Genomic DNA, 20,726 nt, shown 5'->3' on the forward strand with positions numbered 1-20,726 from the left:
TGCAGGAACAGCAACTCATATTCCGCTTGGGAACCCTGCAGCCCCATGGTATCAATGTGGATTTCACAAGCTTCAAAATCTCCCCTCTCCCTACTGCATCCCAAAACCAGTCCAGCTCGTCCCCGCCTCCCTAACCTGTTCTTCCTCCCACCTATCCCCTCCTCCCACCTCAAGCCGCACCCCCATCTCCTACCGGCTAACCTCATCCTGCCCCCTTGACCTGTCCGTCCTCCCTGGACTGACCTATCTCCTCCCTAACTCCCCAACTACACTCACCTTTACTGGCTCCATCCCCACCTCTTCGACCTGTTTGTTTCCTCTCCACTTATCCTCTCCTCTATCCATCTTCTATCCGCCTCTCCCTCTCTCCCTATTTATTTCAGAACCCCCTTCCCCTCCCCCATTTCTGATGAAGGATCTCGGCCCGAAACATCAACCTACCTGCTCCTATGATGCTGCTTGGCCTGCTTGTTCATCCAGCTCTACACCTTGTTGTCTCGGATTCTCCAGCATCTGCAGTTCCTGCTATCTCTGATGTGAATTAACCAGTTTAGTGTAGAATTGGAGTCACACATGGGCCAGACCTGATGAGGACAGCCAGTATCTTCCCGGAAGCACATTAGTGAACCAGTTAGGTTTTCATTCAAACCTGACAACATGATCATTTTTACCCATTGCATATTTTTAAAAAACAAGTTTAAATCCTCAAACTACCATGATGGAATTTAAATTGACATCCTGTTTTGTCTATTCTTCCATGGGATGTGGACATCACTAGCTAGGCCAGTATCTACTGCCCATTTCTAAATACCATGGAGAAGAAGAGGGTGAGCTGCCTTCTTGAACCACTGTACTCCAAGTAGCTGTAGATTAACCTACAGCATTGTTGAGGAGGGAGTTCCAGGATTTTGACCTAGTAACAGTTAAGCAATGGTGATATATTTCCAAGTCAGGATGTTGTGGCTTGGAGGGGAACTTTCAGGTAGTATTGCTCACGTCCAGCTTCTTCCCTTGTCCTTCCAGGTGGTAAAGGTGGGTTTGGAAGGTGCTGTCAAGGGAGCTTTGGTAAGTTGCTGCAGTGCGTATTGTAGATAGCACATACTGCTGACACATTGCAGCAGTGGGGGAAGGATTGAGTGTTGAAGGTGGTGGTTGGAAATGCCAACAAAGCAGGCTTCTTTGTCTTGGATGTGGTGATGCTTCTTTCGTATTGTCAGAGCTGCATAAATCCATGTACCTGGGGACCATTCGCTTATATTCCTGACATGGCTTTGACGTGAACAAGAATTAGTGAGTCAAAAGATGAATTACTTATTGAAGATTTCCCAGCCTCTCATCTGTGTTTGAATGGCTGGTCCCGTTCAGTTTCTGGTCAATGGTAACCTCCAGGATGATTAGTCCAGGCTGCTGGATTACCAATACAACACATAACAGTACTGCACCCTCATGCAAAGCAGTCGGCCCATGTTGCTTTTACTTATGGGATGGTTACCTGTGTTATGACAGGGGTTGGTTAGCTCATAGGTTGGAGCCAGGTTTACTACGAAGAGGGATCCCATGGGTTCAATTCCTGCACTGGTCGAGGTTATCATGACAGTCTGACCTTCTCAACTGTGCCCCTCACCCAAGGTTCTGGTGACCCCCAGGTTAAAATCACTACCAATCATCTCTCTCTAATGAGTGAGCAGCCCCATGGTCCTCTGGGACTATGGCAACTTTGCAGTGTCACAACAATTTTACGTCACATTTTCTGTTCTTCCTTTCCTGATAGGGCTGAACAAATTGCCAAAGCTGAAATTACTCAGAAAGCTTCATCCAGTTCATCAAGTGGAGCACGGGCAGAATTCTGGAGAATGCGTGGCCTGAGAGGTGCAAAGAAAAACATAAGGAAGAGCAGAGATGACCTTTCAGCATTGACTATTCAGGGCAAATATCCCCCCTATGAAAGGGTTGTTCTGAGAGAAGGTACAAACATACAGAGTGTTGCTGGAACAAGATTTAAGGTTTTTTTTAACATAATTTGGCAAGTATCAAGAGTAAACAAGGAGGATTCAATCATTTAAATGACAAGTTCAAAAGGAACCAAAAACCCCAGTGATCCATGAGCTTCAGAGAACTTGTGCTGCAAAAAATGTGGAGATATGGAGGGAGAGAGAAAAGAGAGAGTGTGTGCTTCTGAGAGATTCACACAGACACATTGAGAGCAAAAAGAGGAGAGATTAAATTCACGAGCAGGAGAGAAATACAAAGACAAATGGAAAGGAATAGCAATAGATAGCAGAGAATAGAAATGGAAAAGACAGTACAAGAGAGACATGCAGAGAAAGATAGCGAAAAGAAAGAAAGGGCTATTGAGAGTTCTGAAGTTTGTAAATTATGAATTTTGCAGTGAGAAGGGATTTGTAAATCTATTACTACCAACATACTTAAATCTTTGGAGACAACAGGACAAGTTGTAACAAGGTTATTTAATGTAGGAGTAGGCTATTCAGCCCTTAAAACTTGCTCCATTATTCCAGATCATGGCTGATCAACTACCTCAACACCATCTTCCCACATGATACCATATTCTGATCTCTGGATGTCATTAGTAACTAGAAATTGATCAATCTGTGTCTTGAGCATGCTCAGTTACTGCACTTCCTCAGCCCTCTGGAGTTCAAAATTCTGAAGTTTCACCACCTTCTGGCTCTGAGTGGAGAAATCCTCCTCTGCTCAGTCCGAAATGATCAGCCCCTCATTCTGAGACTGTGTTCCTTGGTTGTAGACACCCAGCCAGTGGAAACTTTCTTTTTACATCTACCATATCTATCTTGTTCAGAATTTTGCAGGTTTTAATAAGGTCACATCTCATTCATCTAATCTGTAGAGAACACACCTTCCCAGGAATTAGTTTGGTGAACCTCCACTGCATTGTTTCTATGGCAAGTCTATCCTTTCTTTGGTAGAGGAACAAAAATCATAAATAGTACTCCAGGTGCACTCTCAACAAGTTTCTACGCAACTGAAGCAAGACATTTTCACTTTTGTACTCAAATCCTCGTATGCTAAAGGCCAGCATATTGTTTCCTTTCCTGATAAAGCATATGGGATCCCTAGCTTTATAACTAGATATATGTTGATACACACAAGCAAGGAAAGTATGCTAAATCTTTTTAAAATCCATGGTCAGGTCTCAGCTATTCAATTCTGGGCACTACACTTTAAAGAAAAAGATCTTAGAAGGAATTCAGGGGAGATTTACTACAATAAGAGAGGAGGGACTTAAACTATGTGGCAAGTCTAAAGAAGCTAGGATTATTCTTACTTGAGAAAGTTTAGGGGAAGGTTTGGTCGAGATTTTCAAAATCATGAAGTATTTATTAGTAAAGTAATTTACTAGAATTACTTGAAGGGTTGCTAACCTGACAACACAGATTTTATATAATTGACAACAAAAGCAGAGGGGAGATGAACATTGTTTTTCCAAAGTAAATTATGCTGATCTGTAATAGAGTCCCCTCTAAGGGTGATGGAAGCAAATTCAATAGAACATTGAAGCAGGAGGAGACTATTCAGCTCCTCAAAATGACTTGCCCATTCTAGATCACTATAGATCATCTATGTCAATTCCAGATTTCCATGCTATCGTAAACATTCTTCTTTCACCTACTCTATCTGTCCAATTAGAATTTTGTAAGCTTAGAACTTTGTAATAAGAGTTGAATCAATACTTGAAAATGAAAAAAAATCTGTATATCTGTGGAGCAAAAGCAGGGCCATGGAAGAAATTGGATATCTCAATGGGGGGGGCAGCATGGTGGCTCAGTGGTTAGCACTTTTGCCTCACAGTACTAGGGATCCGGGTTCCATTCCACCTTTGGGCACTGTCTGTGTGGAGTTTGTACATTCTTCCCTTGTCTGCATGGTTTCCTCCCACCGCCCAAAGATGTGCAGGTTAGGTGGATTGGCCATGTGAAATTGTTCATAGTGTCCAGAGATGTGCAGGTTAGGTGGGTTAACTATGGGAAAATGCAGGATTACAAAGATAAAGGAGGGGCGGGAGTCTGGGTGGGATGCTGTTCAGAGGGTCAGTGAGGATTTGATGGGCTGAATGGCCTGTTCCTGCACAGTAGGGGTTCTATCACTTTATCTCTGCCATAAGCATAATCATCCAAATGGCCTCTTTCTCTGCTGTCTGTATTTATGAATACATTTATGAATACAATACCAGATGAAACCCCTGACGATATTAAATCCTTATAGTATCAGTTCTCTGGCAGTTTTAAATACCCAATAGATCAGGTATTTGACAGCATCAAGTCTTCTACAGTCTCAGATTTGTCACAACTTTAGCTCTCACAATCCATTCTGCTGCAAATGTATATAGTTCCGTGCTATCCTCAAAATGTATTTTCTTTCACAGTTTGAAATTTGGTTGGTGCTGGGGCAGAAGTCTGGAAATGGAAAGTGCTGGTGTGGAAATCACATATGATTATTATTTATTGAACCTATAATGATAATATCAGTTTGTGAATTGTCTGATTCACCAATTACGTTTTTCTTGAAGATTTATTTGTCTTTATCCATCTTGGAACATTCTAGTGACTTGACTCAGACTCTTGTACAGTACTGAGGGAGTACTACACTGTTGGACGATTTATTTGGAAGGTTTAACTGATCACATCTGGACTTTAGTCGATGCAAAACATCCTTTGGCCCTATTCAAAGAAGATAAAAGGAGTTCTCCAGATCTTCTGACCAATACTCATCTATAAAACATTACTAAAACAGATCATCAGTGATTTTTTTCTCATTTCTGCAGAGGTCTTGCTGTGCATAAGCTAGCTGCCATACAAATACCAGTTTTAAAAGTGTTTAATTGATTATGAAGTCTTTTGGGATATTTTGAAGTTGTGGAAAACTCTATAAAAAATACAATTTTTTTTCTAATCACATCCCTTTGAAATTTCTCACAACCCTTTGTAAATATCAAATTTATTACAATGCAGTCTCTAATGTTACTGTAGGCAAATGCTACCTCTATTTTGTACAAACAACTACAGGTGGTATTGGATGAGGATACCTCGAGTCTAGAGAACTCTATGCTTTTCTTTGAATAGCATCATGAGATCTTAAACATCCACCTGTGGCACTGGAGCAGTCAGCCAGAGCTTAGGTTCAATATTCCATCTCTAGGACAGAGAAGTTAAAACTAACAAGACTCTGGGTTACTTCAGTTTGGCGGGGACAAAACTAAGCTGTGAACTCCAATTCTAAATGGCTATTATATTCACTAAACAAAAATGTGCTTTTTTCTGAAGTGCAAAAATTACAATATTTATTAATCAATATTGCTTCTGCTTTAATAAACTAATGTTTTTGTTACAGCCCCTTATAAAAGGCCTGTTGTGATTCTTGGACCAATTTCTGATATTGCTACTCTGAAACTGGCCAGCGATCTTCCTGACCAGTTTGAACTTGCCCGTGAGTATGCATGGCTCTCTGACTTCATTCATATGGGAAAAGAGGTATCCTTGGTCAGTGGCGGGGTGGATGGTTTTAGGGCATAAGCTCAGTTGGACAGGTGCGATCTTGCATTTATACTTTCATGTTCATTCAGGTGTTCACCAATCCCTGAACCATGAAATGAGAGTCAAGTGTTAGCTGTTTGAAAATAAACCAACAATAAGGATTGTGCAATCGAAAAGGCATTCCCTACCCAAGAGAGACTTTTTGCTAGTCATCTCTCTCTCTCTCTTTCTCACTCTCTCTCTCACTTGGCAAACATAGAAAATGGCAGATAGGAAAAGATAAACACATCCATTAACCCTCTCTCAATTCCTGATCCTGGAGCAGGATGATTAAATGCTTCTTTTCTTCCTGTAACCATGTAACTACCTGAATAAGGAAATAAACAGAGAGAAAATAGTAGAGGGCCACAAAGGGGAAAAAAATCTGGGAAATTCCTCTTCAATCCCCTTAGGTAATCAAAATAAGCCTGTGGCATCACTTAGCCATGTTTATGGGAATTGGTAAATTGCACACCGTTTATAAAATGTGACGTCTGTTATAACATAAATCAACCTTCTTCTGTATCCATACAGAGAGTCAGCAGACATCTAACAAATTGACAATATAGATTTACTGCTCTCTGGGAAAGGAAGAACTACTTAACATTGACCTTATTCTCAGCCTTGCAAAATTTAAATGCACAATCTCTGATTTTCCCCAATCTTTAAAACAGAAAGAATCAATCAGCAGATATACAATGCTGCCCTTTGTTATTTTATACACTTTTATCAGGTCACTTGTAAGTCAACTAATCTATAAATCTCCCATAAAATTAATTTATGACTTTTCAGATGGGATTTATTCATATGCGTCTCAGAATTTTTATCAAAACTGTTGTGCCACTCACCATGCAAGGGAAACAGAACTGAACTCAGTGCCCTCAATATCATGTAACCAATGACCTGTACAAGGAAAGAATGGTAATCTTCAATGGGTATTGAATGGTTCTGTTGTAGCCCAGTACCCTGCTTTATTTGGCTGTGGCTTCTCTGTATTCATCATGAACACAGAGTGAGCTGTGGACTATATCCATTTCTTTTTCTAAAAGAAGTGCAACATATTGTGAATGCCACAACTTTTAAATAAAAATGGATAATGCTGGAAATATCAGCGAGTCTGGCAGCATCTGTGATGAGCGAAAAATAGTTCACACTTCATATCATTACCTTGTCCTTTAGATAAATTATTTTCTTCCCTGACCACTTATGGTATTCCTCATAAATGCTAATAAACATATTTAATGTTCATCTTGCCTACTTATACCTCACTGCATTTGTATCCATTAAATGACATTTACCACTTTTAGGCCCATTCCTCCAGTGCATGCAAATATTTTTGCAGGAAACTATTGCTTTTACAATAATTTGCTGACTTTACAGACCTAAAAATTAAGATATTCCTCAGTGTGAACATTTTCAATTTGTGCTTGGCAAACTTACTTCAATTTGGAAAAAAGGAATACCCTCTCCCCAGGGGAAATCACCTTGGCCAAAGTTTGGTGTATTGATTACTTCCAATCCACCTTCAAACATTCCCCCTAACTAAACAGCTGCGGAATAACAAAGTAAAATGCTTTCTTGCATTTACATATACCCTCATCACATCCTCAGGATGTCCTGAAGCACGTCAGGTCCACTTAGTTACATTTCGAATGTAGTCAGGTTTTCGAGGAGGCGGATGTGGCAGCTAAACTGTACATAAAAGGATCCAACAACAGCATTTAAGATAAATGACCAGGTTATCTGTCCGTATTCATTGTTGCATTATGATTGACATGGATATTCTGAATTCTCACTAATCTGACAATGTGTCCGTTCTAGAAATGGTACAGAGGAATTCCGAAGAAGCAGGATCATCCTCTGTCATCAAACTTGAAACTGTACGGCTAATAGCTCAAAAGGTGAGATGAGCTCGGTTGATTATGTAACAGTTAATTGTTGTTTGTTCAAATTATTAACAAGTAACCCAAATGACAGCTCTTTAGGTTAATGTGGCACCTTTGGACTAATACCGACCTGGAAAGTCTCAGGTTTGGTATCTGACCTGGGTTCATTGATCCACATCCTGGCAGCGGTTGGGATACTGCAATTGGCCTCAATGCTCCAGAATTAAAAAGGGAGCAAATCCATGATAGTAGTTAGTCCAATATGCACAAATGTGGGCATTAAGAAGCACAGACAGAAATATTTACTTTTGTGAAGGGACCCATAACAAGGGAACATAACGCCACATTACAACGAAGCTGTTAACCAGTGATGAGTTCTTCACACAATGCATCATTGGAAATCTGGTACTGTCCCTCAAAATCACTGTTAAGACTGAAGGATGGGAGGCATTTGGAAATTTCAAAACTCTAATTCTTAGCTTTTTGCTCGGCAGGCGTATTAAAGGTTTCAGAAGAAAGTCAGGTGTTTGGGGGGTGTATACAGTTCAGTCATGTCTTGTTGAATGGTGGACCAGAGTCAAGGGGCAACAATCTTGCCTACAGTTGAATACTTTGTTATGCTGACTCTTTATGCTGACATCTACATTAGAGCCATGGATACTGGAGGGTCATTAATGTACATGGAAGTGGAACCTGGCAAGGATCATTACCTTTAGGAGAGAGAAGGGGCAGGAGAATAATCATTAATTAAATAGATCAATCTATTGTGAAAATAGGGGAAAGGGTTGGAGTGACACTCAGTGAGAAATCTAATTTCAATTCAATTCACAGAACAAACATGGCCTACTTGATATCACACCTTCTGCCATAGAGCGACTAAATTACGTCAAGTGGTACCCGATTGTGGTATTCTTTAATCCAGAGAACAAACAGGAAGTGAAAGCCATGAGGCAGCACCTCTACCCTCAGTCAAGGAAAAGCTCCAAGAGTCTCTACAATCAAGCTGTAAAGCTGAGGAAATACTGGTCTCACCTCTTTACAGGTAAACGCTTCAGCTTCCAGTACACAAGATAATTTGGTGGCATCATTTTTCAACAACTTCCTAACAATAACTGATTCATTATTACATTTTGTTACCTCAGCTTTGAAATACCTGGAATGGCTTGAATAGAATGTCTTAAACCTACTGAACATGTTTTACAGAATGTGGTGACTGAATTAATCCAGTCCATGGTTAATGGGAATACCATCTTGAGAATTGATTTATCCGAATTAACAAAACACTGCAGTCAAATGCCCTGTTATTGCTGTCTACAGTAATTACATTGAATTCAGTGCACTTACGGGAAGTCAGATTATAACATGAGGAAGAGTGGATGTGCTGATACGGTTGGATTAAGGCAGGGAGGAGACTTACATGGCACACAGAGCAGCTGGGTCGAATGGCCTGTTTCTTTGTTGGACATTCTTTGTAATTCAGTGTAAGTTAGATTTTTGGATTATGTACCAAGGGTTTTCCAACTGCCTTGAGGAATTGAACTGAGCATTTACAGGAGATGAGGGGAGGCAAGCAACTTCCATCTGGGAATGGTTAGTTAAACTCAGCACACCCTGCCCACCCACGTAGACTTTACATACTTTCCAACCACCCTGTTCAGAAATATTCTTACACACCTCTGGAGCAAGTGGGGCTTGAACTCAGGCCCCCTGGTTCCCCCAGAGTTGATATGTTTATGATTCTGTTTCCTATTTAGCTGATTTCAGCTATGTTGAAAATGCTGATGACAGCATTCTTTTCCTTTTTCTGACAAGTTGCAGATTGAAGAGATAAAACAGCTCTGCCCTTAGTCTCTTACATGTGAAAAGAGAGAATTTATTCCAACACTCTTGTTAACATCAGGGGCTGGATTGTATCTCACCTGCTGATGGGTCTGAGGAGTGAGGAGCTTTGTTAAAATCTTTCACACTGCATTTACCAAGTTTGGGCAGCACCCACCTCTCATTAACTGAGAACCTTAAATAGTAAATTAATTCCTTCTTAAGGGCCTGATCCCACAGCTACCAGAATTTACCAAGAGGTTGGAGAGGCCTAACACAGTCTACCTGGGCTGGTAATGGACACGGTTATCCATTCCTGGGCTCACCGGAGGAGCTTCACAAGGTTTTACCTCAGATTGACATTCGGCAAACGGCAAACTCTAGCGCCCCCACCTCCCTTCCTGGGCACTGTCTCTCAGCGGCCAGTGAGGCCTCCAAATCTTGATTTAACACTGCATATCTGTCCTGAAGTACAGGTGTATTATTGACATTTGGTTGGTAGCTCTCTGAGTTTGGACATACTATCCTGATGGGTGGAAACCCTGCCTCCAGTTCATCAGTAATGGCTGTGAGCTTTTAGGTGCTCCCCTTAATTTTCCTTCCCGTCTTTTTAGCTGGGGCATAGCAATTTTGGTGCCTCATATAGTTCAGCCCCATTATATTTCAGGGAACTACATTTATTCATCTATGACAACTGTAGAGATATCAGCTATGAACACTAATAATGGATTAACTGGGGGTGCCTCCTTGAAGCCAGCTCTCACAGAAGAATTTACAGAGATATTAAAAGATATGTAACCGGATAGAGATATGTTAGGCCATGGAGGAGATGAGGGCACATGTTCAACGCTGGGAATGGCAGTTTTTGAACTAATATTTTTCTTCATATAAAGAGTGATTTTCAGGCTCAATGGGCTGAATAGGCTACCACTGCTCGTATATTCTTCTGTCTTTCTCTATGTTCCTAGTAACAATTGTAACTGGTTGGCAGGCCTGGTTTTAGGCTGTTTGAGAAACGGTTGCTTTTATGGAAGAATTTCTTTACCTGCAGTTTTGCACATTCTCTCGGATAGGCCTCAATTACATGAAGGTCCAACTCAATGCAGACAATGTTGTCAGTCCTTCTATTGACCAGCTTCCAATCTACATAACACTCTCCGCAGTAGAACTGCACTAACACACTGCAGTGAATTTACTTTGCTGTCTTCCTTTGTTCCTATAATTATTAGGCAATGACTAGTCACAGCTACATCCCTCGTTATGGGTTTCTCAACTAAAATACAAAGAATTGTTTTATGACATTCTGTTGACAGCCTCCTTAGCAACAATTGTGGGTAAGACTCAGTCTAGGTTACAGTGCTAAAACCATTACTTGGCATATGGTAACCTCTCTCCTTTACCAAGTGGCATCTATAGTGCCATTCAACATTCATGCAAATTCCCAGTTTTTTCCTATTCTGGTTCAAGTACAAATCCAAGCAGAACTGTGGTCTATTCTGAGGGCTGTTTGGATAATTACATTCTTTAATTTTATGGATTTTATCCACAGGTACAATAAATCTGAATTCTGGTTCTAGTGCCTGGTATGAAGCTTTGAAAGCAACAATTAAGGAGCAGCAGACTCAGGCTGTGTGGTTTCCTGAAGAAAAGGTAATTTTTTTTTCTCTTTGAATATTCCAGTCAAGTTATTCCATGCAACAAACTCAAATGTCATCAGCTTACAGTATGTTCCACCTCATGTGGAGGGTATCATTGAAAATGGCTTATCTTTAGCTTCTCAATGAGTCACGTAATAAGTACACTACCCCCGAAGCCGTACTGAGCCAAAAAGATTAGAACGGTCTGAGATTTTGTTCTGAGTAAGTTAACCTGGTGTCCTGGTGAAAATTCCTCTCTCAAACAACATTGTCATATTGGAAATAGTTTGTAGGGATTCTTTTTCAAACAATTTTGTCATAAATCTGTCAAATAAATTTTGTTGTATCATTTTTAATCCATCCCATTTTATGACATAAAGCCTCCAATGCAGTTAGCCTTAGAATGGTTGGGGTTGGTGATTAAATATTGCTTGCAGGAGCAGCATGTAATAAAGGATAATGGAGCTATGGTGAAGAAATGTTGCCGCATTGCTAAAGCAAATCTGAAGATTTATTTAGATTTTAGTATTAAATTAATCATCTCATAGCAATTTATAGCCAATGAAGTATTGTTGTAATGTAAGATACACGGCAACCAATCTGTGCACTGCAAACTCCCACAAACAGCAGTGGAATAAAGATTACATAATCTGTTTTATTTTGTCATGTTAATTGAGGGGTAAATATTGGCTAGGTGAGTGGAAATAAACATCCATCCTGTTCTTTCTCACAGTAATGCCACAGGGTATTTTACATCCATCGGAACAGATAGGTGGGGCCCTAGTTTAATGTTTCATACAAAAGAGAGCTCCTCTGACAATGCAGCAGACCTCCAGTACAGGTACAGCTGTGGAGCATAAACCTAGATTTGTTTCTGAGACTCTGGAGTATAATTTGAACCCAGATACACATGTGAGAGTACTACCAACTGAGCCTTAGCTGACACCATAAGGAGTATAATCAGGATTAAAGAACCAAGCAGCCTTTCCTTATTCTGTACTTTCTTTCAGTCTGAAGAAACAGGGGCTGAGAACCTGGAACTGCTGAACCGATCGACCAGCATGAGCATGGATTACCTGAGCTGTGATGAGAGCAGAGCAAACAGTGATTACGAGGACACAGACGCAGAAGGCGGAGCTTACACAGATAATGAACTGGATGACACACTAGATGAGCCTGCAATCATTAGATCTTCTGAACCAGTTAGGACTGAAGCATCCCACATCTCCATGGAAGCAGCCCATGAAGCACCAATGGCCCACTCACAGGTAAATGAATTGAGGGATGCAGTCTCAAATCATGCTTAAAAAATGCTTGAATCAGAAAAGGGAAATTGTGGGTCCGATGGAACTTCTCACAAATTCTAGATCTGATGGCCTGCATCCAAGGGTTGTAAAAGAAGTGATTGCAGAGATAATGGATGCATTGGTTATAATCTTCCAAAATTCCTTAGGCTCTGTGAAGTTCCCAGTGGATTGAAAAATCGCAATTGTAACTTCTCTATTCAGGAAAGGAGAGAGACGGGAAGCAGGAAACTGTAGGCCAGTCAACCTAACATCTGTTGTGGGAAAATACTGGAATCTATTTATAGAAAATTGTAGCAGAACATTTAGAAGATCATAATACCATCAATTGGAGTCAACATAATTTTGTGAAAGGGAAATCATGTTTCATAAATTTGTTAAAGCAACAAGGAGGGTGGATAAAGGGGAATCAGTAGAAGCTGTGGACTACACAGGTACGACATTGTCATGTCGGGAGTGACATATTAACATGCAGAGAAGACTGGATAATTAACAAGAAACAGACTCAGGATAAATAAAAAATTAACAGCATTGGCAAACTGTAATGAGTGGAGTATCACAGCGATCAGTGCTAAAGATTCAACTATTTACAATTTAATAATAACTTAGACAAAGGGCAGACTGTTGTAATCAAAGGAAGGAAAACAAATTATGAGGAGGAACAATTGCCTGCAGGAATACATGGAAAGGTTATGCAATTGAGGAAAACTTTGGCAGGTGGAGTACAATGTTAGGAAACATAAATTTTTAATCAGTAAGGAAATGAAGGGTTATGGGGAAAAGACAGGAAAGTGGAATTGAGAGTTACTAGATCAGCCACATTCTCATTGAATGGTGGAGAAGACTTGATGGGTTGAGTGGCCTACTTCTGCTCCTAGGTCTTATTGCTTTAAACATGAGGTTATACACTTTGCCAGGAAGAATAGAAAAGCAGAATATTTAAACAGAGAGAGACTACTCAATGCAACAGTACAGAGGGATCTGGAAAGTTGGCAAGCAGGTACAGAGAGAATTACAAAGGCAAATGGAATGTTGGCTTCTTACACAAGGGAGTTAGAGTTGCTACAGCTGCACAGGGCATTGGTGAGACACACTTAGCGTACTGTATACAATTTTCATCTCCTCACTTACAAAAAGATTGCCAATTTAAGACCAAGGTGAGGAGGAATTTTATCTCTGAGAGGGTTGCTAGCCTTCGAAGTTTTCTTCCAAAGGGAGCAGTGAAGGCTGGGTCATTAAATTTTTCAAGGCTGACTTAGACAAACTTTTGATGTACAAGTGAGGCGAGATTTATGGAGGCAGGCAGGAAAGCGGAGTTGAGGCCACTCACTCGATCTTATTGAATGGTGGAGCAGGCTTGATGGGCTGAATGATGGATCCCTGCTACTTTTTGTCTTACGATGGGGTCTGATAGCTTAGTCTGCTGAATGGCTGGTTTGCAATGCAGAGTGATACCAACAGCATGGGTTCAATTCCCACATCAGCTCCTTCTCAACTTTACCCCTCACCTGAGACATGGTGACCCTCAGGGTAAACCATCACCATTTGTCTCTCTTTAATGAGACAGCAGTCCTATGGTCTGATAAGTCTGTGGTGAGTTTACCTTTTTATTTCTTATGACCTTACAACTTAGAACAATAACTGGCTTGATCACCATATGATTCCAATCATTTTTTTTCATTTGAGAAGTCAAATAGAAAATCTTCAACTTACTGTTTTGCTCAACAGATAGGGAATAAAAGCGCAGGATTATAACAACCCTCCCTGGATCTATTAATAGAAGTATTACAGTCTGCAAGTAGCCTCAGTGGGAACAACTTCCTGAATTGTGACATAAAAGTAGTGCCAGAGTAATATTATCCATTAACAGTATTTAGAAAAATCAGACGTGAGTGCAAAGAGACTGGAAGCTATTATAGTGTATCATTGAATTTACAACATTATGACAGTGCACAACCCTGTATTCTAACTGCCATCATTATTGGGCAACTGGTCTTGAGTTTTCATTTTAAAAAAAGTGAAGTACTTATAGCCACAAGCTTAGTTTTAACATTAGACGTGCGAATTTGACTTCAGAATTTCACTTTTCCACTACTCAAACAATAGAAATACTCATTACAAACCTATGTGAAAGTTGCTGTATTGATGCACTTGAATTTATTTGTTTGTTCCACAGATCCAGCCTCAGGGTCAGTACAGGGATCCTCATTTCGCAAGGTGAGTGTTGATTGGGTGTCTCTCCCACAGCCACTTCCTTACAGGAATTTTCCATGCACACATTCCAACAGACTGCACCATTTTTGCATCATGAAACTGAAATTCTCCATTAGGCTAGTATGAAAGCACAACTCTCACCAGATTTCTGAAATGAGAAACATCTGGAATTCAAATCATAACAAATGAGGGAGGAATATTGGAATTTTGATGGAGATGACAGCTCATAAAATTCTTGGAATGTGAAACTTTGAAATGTGGGATTTACTGTTCATTCTGAGTCTACATCTTTGACAATTTGTTAGTGCATGGTTCATGTTAGAGAAATACGATGCCATATCAGGAGTTGAACATTACAGCTGAACTCCTGACTACCCATGAACAAAGCTGCTGAAGATTTCCCAGTTCACATGTTTAAACACAGTTACAGCTTTTAATAACCCGAGTACAACACTTCAGACAAGCCTCTTATTGATTTCTTCAGCCTAACCAACCTGCTTGTTACCCATTGGTCAGTGTTAATGTTTGTGGTGTGTAAGTCCCCAGTTTACAAATGAAGAATTGGCAAGGGACTGGAGAGCAACCCCCTCCCAACTCCAAATCCAGCCATGGTAGGTTTATCGCCTTTGATGAGAAGGAAGTTGGAGGTAGTCATTTGGAGACGGCCTTGAAGATCTGTTCTACAGTTCCAAGTCTGTCAGATTGGAGCTCCATTCATTTGAGGTCAAAAGACTGCATTCAAGTCTCTTACATGCCCACATAATCTCGGCTAACGTCAGGACAACACCGAATGAGTACTGTATCAGCAGAGATGCCATCTCCTTCAGCTAAGGTGCTAAAGTGAGCTCGTCCATCTAGACTCCCATGGTGCCATTTGAAACACAGCAGAGGGTGCGTTTGCTCTCAACCAAGCACTAAAAAGTTCATTAACTAGTTTGGTGATTGTTATGCATTCATGTTTGGCATTAATAGTTTCTTGGTTTCAGGGCCTTCTTCCTAATTGTAACAGTTAGACAACAGGAATATCTTTGGCAGGATCCACTTGTGATCTAGATCAGATTATCTTTGTCTCGAAGTAGACTGGATGAGATGAAGCTTGATAAAACATAAAGAGCAACAGATAGAAACAATAGTTTAGTTCAATTGTTACTACTCAATTCACAGAGTAATGTAAAATATGAAACAGGCAAGTCTACAACAATCTCATTGGGTTGTCCTACTAACTGTAAACTGAATAATCCCTATGCATCCTGTTTTACAGCCTAGATAAGAACTATCTTCCCGCTGTATCCTTCTTTACCTGTCTATAGAGCCTCTTCTCCTTAAAGGGTGTCTCCCTTTGTTCTAGTCTCAAAATTCAAAGAACATGTCCCCTTCATGTGTCAACTGAGCTTTCCACTACAAAGAACTGTTGAATAGCCAAACTAATAAATTGCTAATTTCAGTCTCTGGAAGCAGCAGCTTCAATTTAGCATTAACCGTATTTTATCTGGGTGCTTATTTTTTTAAAAGTGTGCGTGGCTTTTAAAATGCAACATAGAAAGCAATATGTTTTCCAGTTCACTTCTTTGGGTAACTTGCCAAAATCTCCAGAGTGTGGCTGATGGGAAAGAGCAAAAACATTGTCTAATTTTGTTTGTTGGATTTTGCTACTTACAAATTGGCTGCTTGAAGTCACCCATATTTCAAAGTAATTCAGTGGATCTTGTACTATTGTATGTGAATGCAGGTTATTAATTTAGATAAGTAGTGAATATCTCTTTATTAATCTCTTTCAAAGGCTACATAAACAGGATCTCAATGCAATCACATCCAGACGAGATCTAATCTACAGTTCGGATGAAGATGATGATGACGAATGGAATGGACCGGCCACTGAGTTATAAACCAAGGCCCATCAAACAACTCTTCTTGCACTGGAACAATGTTTAAACAATCAAAGGACAGTTCTACTGCTCTAAGCAGTAACTAAATTTGTTTTTAACTCCTTCATAAATGATTTATTTTAAACAAACATGACATTGTTACGATAATTCCCACTTCTCAGTAATTAGAAAAGAGGCAAGTGCTTTGACATATATCATATCTCAGTTTCTGAAACACTAGGTGGATTAATGTATCATTCAGTATGGTACGTGACAGGATGTTTCCATTCAATCCTTGGTCTGTGTATAGTTAACCGAGTACTGTGAAGTGATTTTAGGGTTACACTTGGATTCATGCGCTACCTTTCCCTAAGTCCAGAAGGACAAAGCTGTCAAGGCTTCTGTTCTGGTAGTTATTCAGCAGCTCCTGATGGAAGGTACTTGTGTCAATGTCACTTGCACTCTTTGTTGATTTCACAGACCAAGAATTAAACCTGAGACTCTCTGAATCTTGTGCTTCTTAATAGAATCATCTTCATAAGACTTTCCATCCACATTTTTATTGAAAACAATCAAACTGTGCGATCACAAATAAGAACAAAAACATGGGAAATATCAGCAGTTCAGGAGGCATGGAGTAAAATAGAAGTAGGAAAGTTGACGTTTCAGGTCGGGACCCAACATGTTCTGAAGAAGAGTCCTGACCCGAAACGTTGACTTTCCTGCTCCTCTAATGGTGCCTGACCTGCTGTATTCCTCCAGCTTCACACTGTGTTGACTCTGACTCCAGCATCTGCAGTTCTTACTATCTTGGAGTAAAATAGAATACTCCTTTCAGTTTGATGTCTTTTCATCAAAGGAACTGCTGCCCAAAGTTTTCTTACAGAGGGTTTATGATTGTACTTTCACTGAACGGGAAGTTTCTGGTTTGTTTCGGTGATATGTTTAGAGTAATGCACTGAGTTATTTGCTAGATGATGCAAATAAAAATTATTTTAGGATTTTTTTTATTATGAAACACCCCACCATACCAACAATTGTGAATACCCCACCAGCATAATTGATGGCAGAGACTGATGAATATTTCAGATTCAATCATGGTGCAATGTTTCTTTTGATTCACTCGCAGCCTCAGTGCTGCTGGCAAGGCTAACAATCATCAGCCTTCCCTGACTGTCCTTGGGAAAAGCGATAGTGAGCTACCTTCACCTCAGTCCATCTGGCACAGATACACCTGGGGAAGAAATTCCAAGATATTTTCCCAGTGACAATGAAGAATGGTGATATATTTCCAAGTCAGGATAGTGCATGGCTTGGAGGTGAATTTGCAGGTGTTGGTGTTCCAAAGAAGGATACTCAAATAGTACTCAATTTCTCTATTCTACATAGCCTCTCACTATTCAACAATCTCAGCAGGAAAGGGCACATTAAGCGGCTGCAGTGAAATATAAACAGAAAAATGCTGGAAATAATCAGTGGTTAGGCAGCATTATGTTTGAAAAGCAACAAAGTTAACATGTCAAGTTGATGGTACAGGCTTTAAGCAAGTACAGAAAAGGGAGGTCGCAGGCAGGATGCCTAAAAAGACCAAACAACAAAAGGGATGCTGAAGCAAGACAAGGGCAGGATGATGGAACAGGAAACTAAAATGGATCTAAAGGAGGTTTAAATTTAGCTACTGTGTGAAAATATGAAAAGAGGTTATAAGTTGAAATTGTTGAACTCAATGTTGAGTCCAGAAGGCTGGAAAATGCCTAATCGAAAGATGAAATGCTGTTCCTCATTCATAATCTGAGTGTCATTGAAATATAGAAGGTCAAGGATGTAGGTCTGAGTGAGAATTAGTTGGCAACTGAAGTGACTGCATTCAATAATCATACCTTCACATCAAATATTCACAGAAACCTGAAGGAAAAGAAATCATGAATAAAGATCGAAAGAACTGCAGATGCTGTAAATCAGAGACAAAAACAGAAATGGAAGAGTCACTGGACCTGAAATATTAACTCTAATTTCTCTCCACAGATACTGCCAGATCTGCTGAGCTTTTCTAGCAACTTCTATTTTTGTCTCTGGAAATAAATCATGAGTTAATCCAATGTGAAGAAATGACAAATATATTTCGAAGTCAGGATGGTGTGTGGCTTGGAAGATGACTTGTAGGTGTTGGTTTTCCAATACATCTGCTGTCCTTTTCCTTCTAGATGGTAGAGTTTGGAAGTTTGGAAGGTGATGCTAAAGGAGCTTGAACATGTGCTACAGTGTATAGTACACATAGCTACCACTCTCCTTGATGTAGTGGATAGTGTGTCCTTGATAATTTCAACCTTCTTGCATGTTGTTGGAACTGCACACATCCAGGCAAGTAAACAATATTCCATCACACTCCTGACTTATGTCTTATGGATGGCAGATAGGCTTTCGGAAGACAGAAAGTGAGTTAATCACCACAAAATTCTCAGTTGAGTACACGAGTTGGAACATCTTACTGCTTCCAAGTTTAACATTTTTTTTGTCCAAACTTTCACCTAGTCAATTTAATTTGAATTTTGACATGATAAACAATGCTTGAATAAAGGAATAACAGGTATGCTGAGGCTGTACGCAGCCTGAAACAGTGAACTCGGTTTGTGCTCAGTTCGGCCAATAACAAACAATGCCAACTGCATTGCAACCCTTTATCCTATGGTAAAGAGGGAGAGTGATCCTAAACCGTATGAATATTCAGTCTGTTGGGTTATCTTATTCAGCCATCAGAGTATTCATAGAATCGGAATCATAGCACAGGAGATCTTACAGCCAATCAAGTCTACATCAAGCTACTTCAAGGCCAATCCACTTGGTCTCACAGTTGCCTTTCATTTTGTTAAAAACAGCACTTTGCCAACAGCTTTACAGCTTCAGGGTAACACCAACATTCCTCAACCAGCACTGAAGTATGTTTAGAACAATTGTTCAGCATTTCCCTTCTCTTGCTCCACTTCCAGTTCTTTTTACATTTAGGTAGTGCTGCTCAGACAATTATTTTTGTCAACTATTCCTGCCAGTTCTCTTAACATATTTGACTGTACAAGAGGCATTAATGCCTTTCTGTTAGCAGAAGCATTTTACAGGATTCTCTGATTTAAAATACTGACCCATCCATGAACACTATCCCGGACCACACTAGTGTCCATGGAACTGAATATGAACAGGAGAAAGTTGATTCAGGTAAGGAGCGGTGTGAGTTGGAAGTAATCTAAGTGTCAATTTAATCGAGCATCCAAATAATAAAGCCACTGAACTCCCACTAGGTGGGTAACTAGATTCAACATCTCTGTTCCCAACAATTTTTCTGTTGGGAGGGTTATGTTGGATTAGATTCACTGAAGTTATTTCACAAATGCCACTGTATTGAGAATAAAAGTGGGCAATCTTTAAAAGGTACTCATAGTTCTTCCCGTGATGTTTAGTTTTGCTTATTTGGAATAAGTTTGGCCAGCCTCACTTCCTGATGAGCAAAGGTCCCTAGCACGAAACTGTCCCTAATTTGGCATTCAACGACTATTTTCAGTCTTTCATGATGTGGGAAACAATGAAAAGTGCATGGATATCAAAATGTCACTTCTATTCTCCATCAGCTTCACAGACAAGGGATTGAAGTTGGGACTTTACGGCCTTGCTGCATTTAGTAATATTGACAATTCTTTTAAAGCATAATTTAAAAAAAGAATTCTACAGTCATAAATGAATTATGTCAACTGTAACTGCCACAATATGGACAGGTGATACAATGAGCCTGGGAAATTCCCAGCATTGATCTGGGTTCAGCAGTTGGGAAGTCACAATTGGCCTTCAGTATCTCTGAGGCAATATGGAAAACATTCCTGAGGTTGGACCTTTCTGATCCAGAAGAACCTGGCATTCACACATTTTGGGACTGAACTGGGCGTGTGTTCAGTTACCCTGTATCTTCAGGGTGCAAAAATTACCACTGCGTGTATAGTCTGCTGAGGAGAGTAAGGTATTTTGTCTCAGCAATATCTTGTATGCAATAAATGGACGGCAAGGAACGTAGAGCTCCATTGCAGCTTTGGTTGTGCCATATTGCGTTGGAAGAGGTTTGTATTGGAACACAGGCACGTGCTGCCCCTTTCTGTTGCCTTTGTATAATCAGGAGCTTTTTGTTTTGACAGGTTCTCTTGTAAGCAACTGTTTTTGTAAGATTACATATATATATGTCAATAAAATGTATGTTTTTACTATATATTAACTCGTTTCTTACTGGTATATACCAGTGCTGTGTAACCTTACCAGTGTTCAGAGGCTCTACAGTCTTGTTTATCTTCTGTTCAATATTGTGTTCAAGCACTTCATAAATTGCTCTGGGAGGAATGCAAACAACAAATTAACCTTTTCTCCTCCTCTCCATAAGTGGCAAATGCTTAATGTGAAATGGTTACATTGGAAC

The 20,726-nt window shown here is 40.0% G+C and overlaps 1 protein-coding gene across 1 annotated transcript in view; it reads left to right on the forward strand.

Moving 5' to 3' along the window:
* The window catches only part of LOC109924099 (tight junction protein ZO-3-like), a 75,710-nt gene extending 55,186 nt beyond the window's left edge, over positions 1-20,524 (forward strand). The window contains exons 14-21 of the mRNA XM_048614262.1: positions 1,772-1,965; positions 5,371-5,466; positions 7,374-7,453; positions 8,270-8,480; positions 10,806-10,906; positions 11,904-12,161; positions 14,374-14,414; positions 16,192-20,524. Of these exons, the coding sequence (XP_048470219.1) occupies positions 1,772-1,965; positions 5,371-5,466; positions 7,374-7,453; positions 8,270-8,480; positions 10,806-10,906; positions 11,904-12,161; positions 14,374-14,414; positions 16,192-16,297 (1,087 nt within the window). The 3' untranslated portion in view covers positions 16,298-20,524. The remainder of the gene's footprint in view (positions 1-1,771; positions 1,966-5,370; positions 5,467-7,373; positions 7,454-8,269; positions 8,481-10,805; positions 10,907-11,903; positions 12,162-14,373; positions 14,415-16,191) is intronic.
* The last annotated feature ends 202 nt before the right edge of the window (positions 20,525-20,726 follow it).

This window comes from Rhincodon typus, chromosome 29, assembly GCF_021869965.1.
Source record: "Rhincodon typus isolate 14 chromosome 29, sRhiTyp1.1, whole genome shotgun sequence".
NCBI lineage: Eukaryota > Metazoa > Chordata > Chondrichthyes > Orectolobiformes > Rhincodontidae > Rhincodon > Rhincodon typus.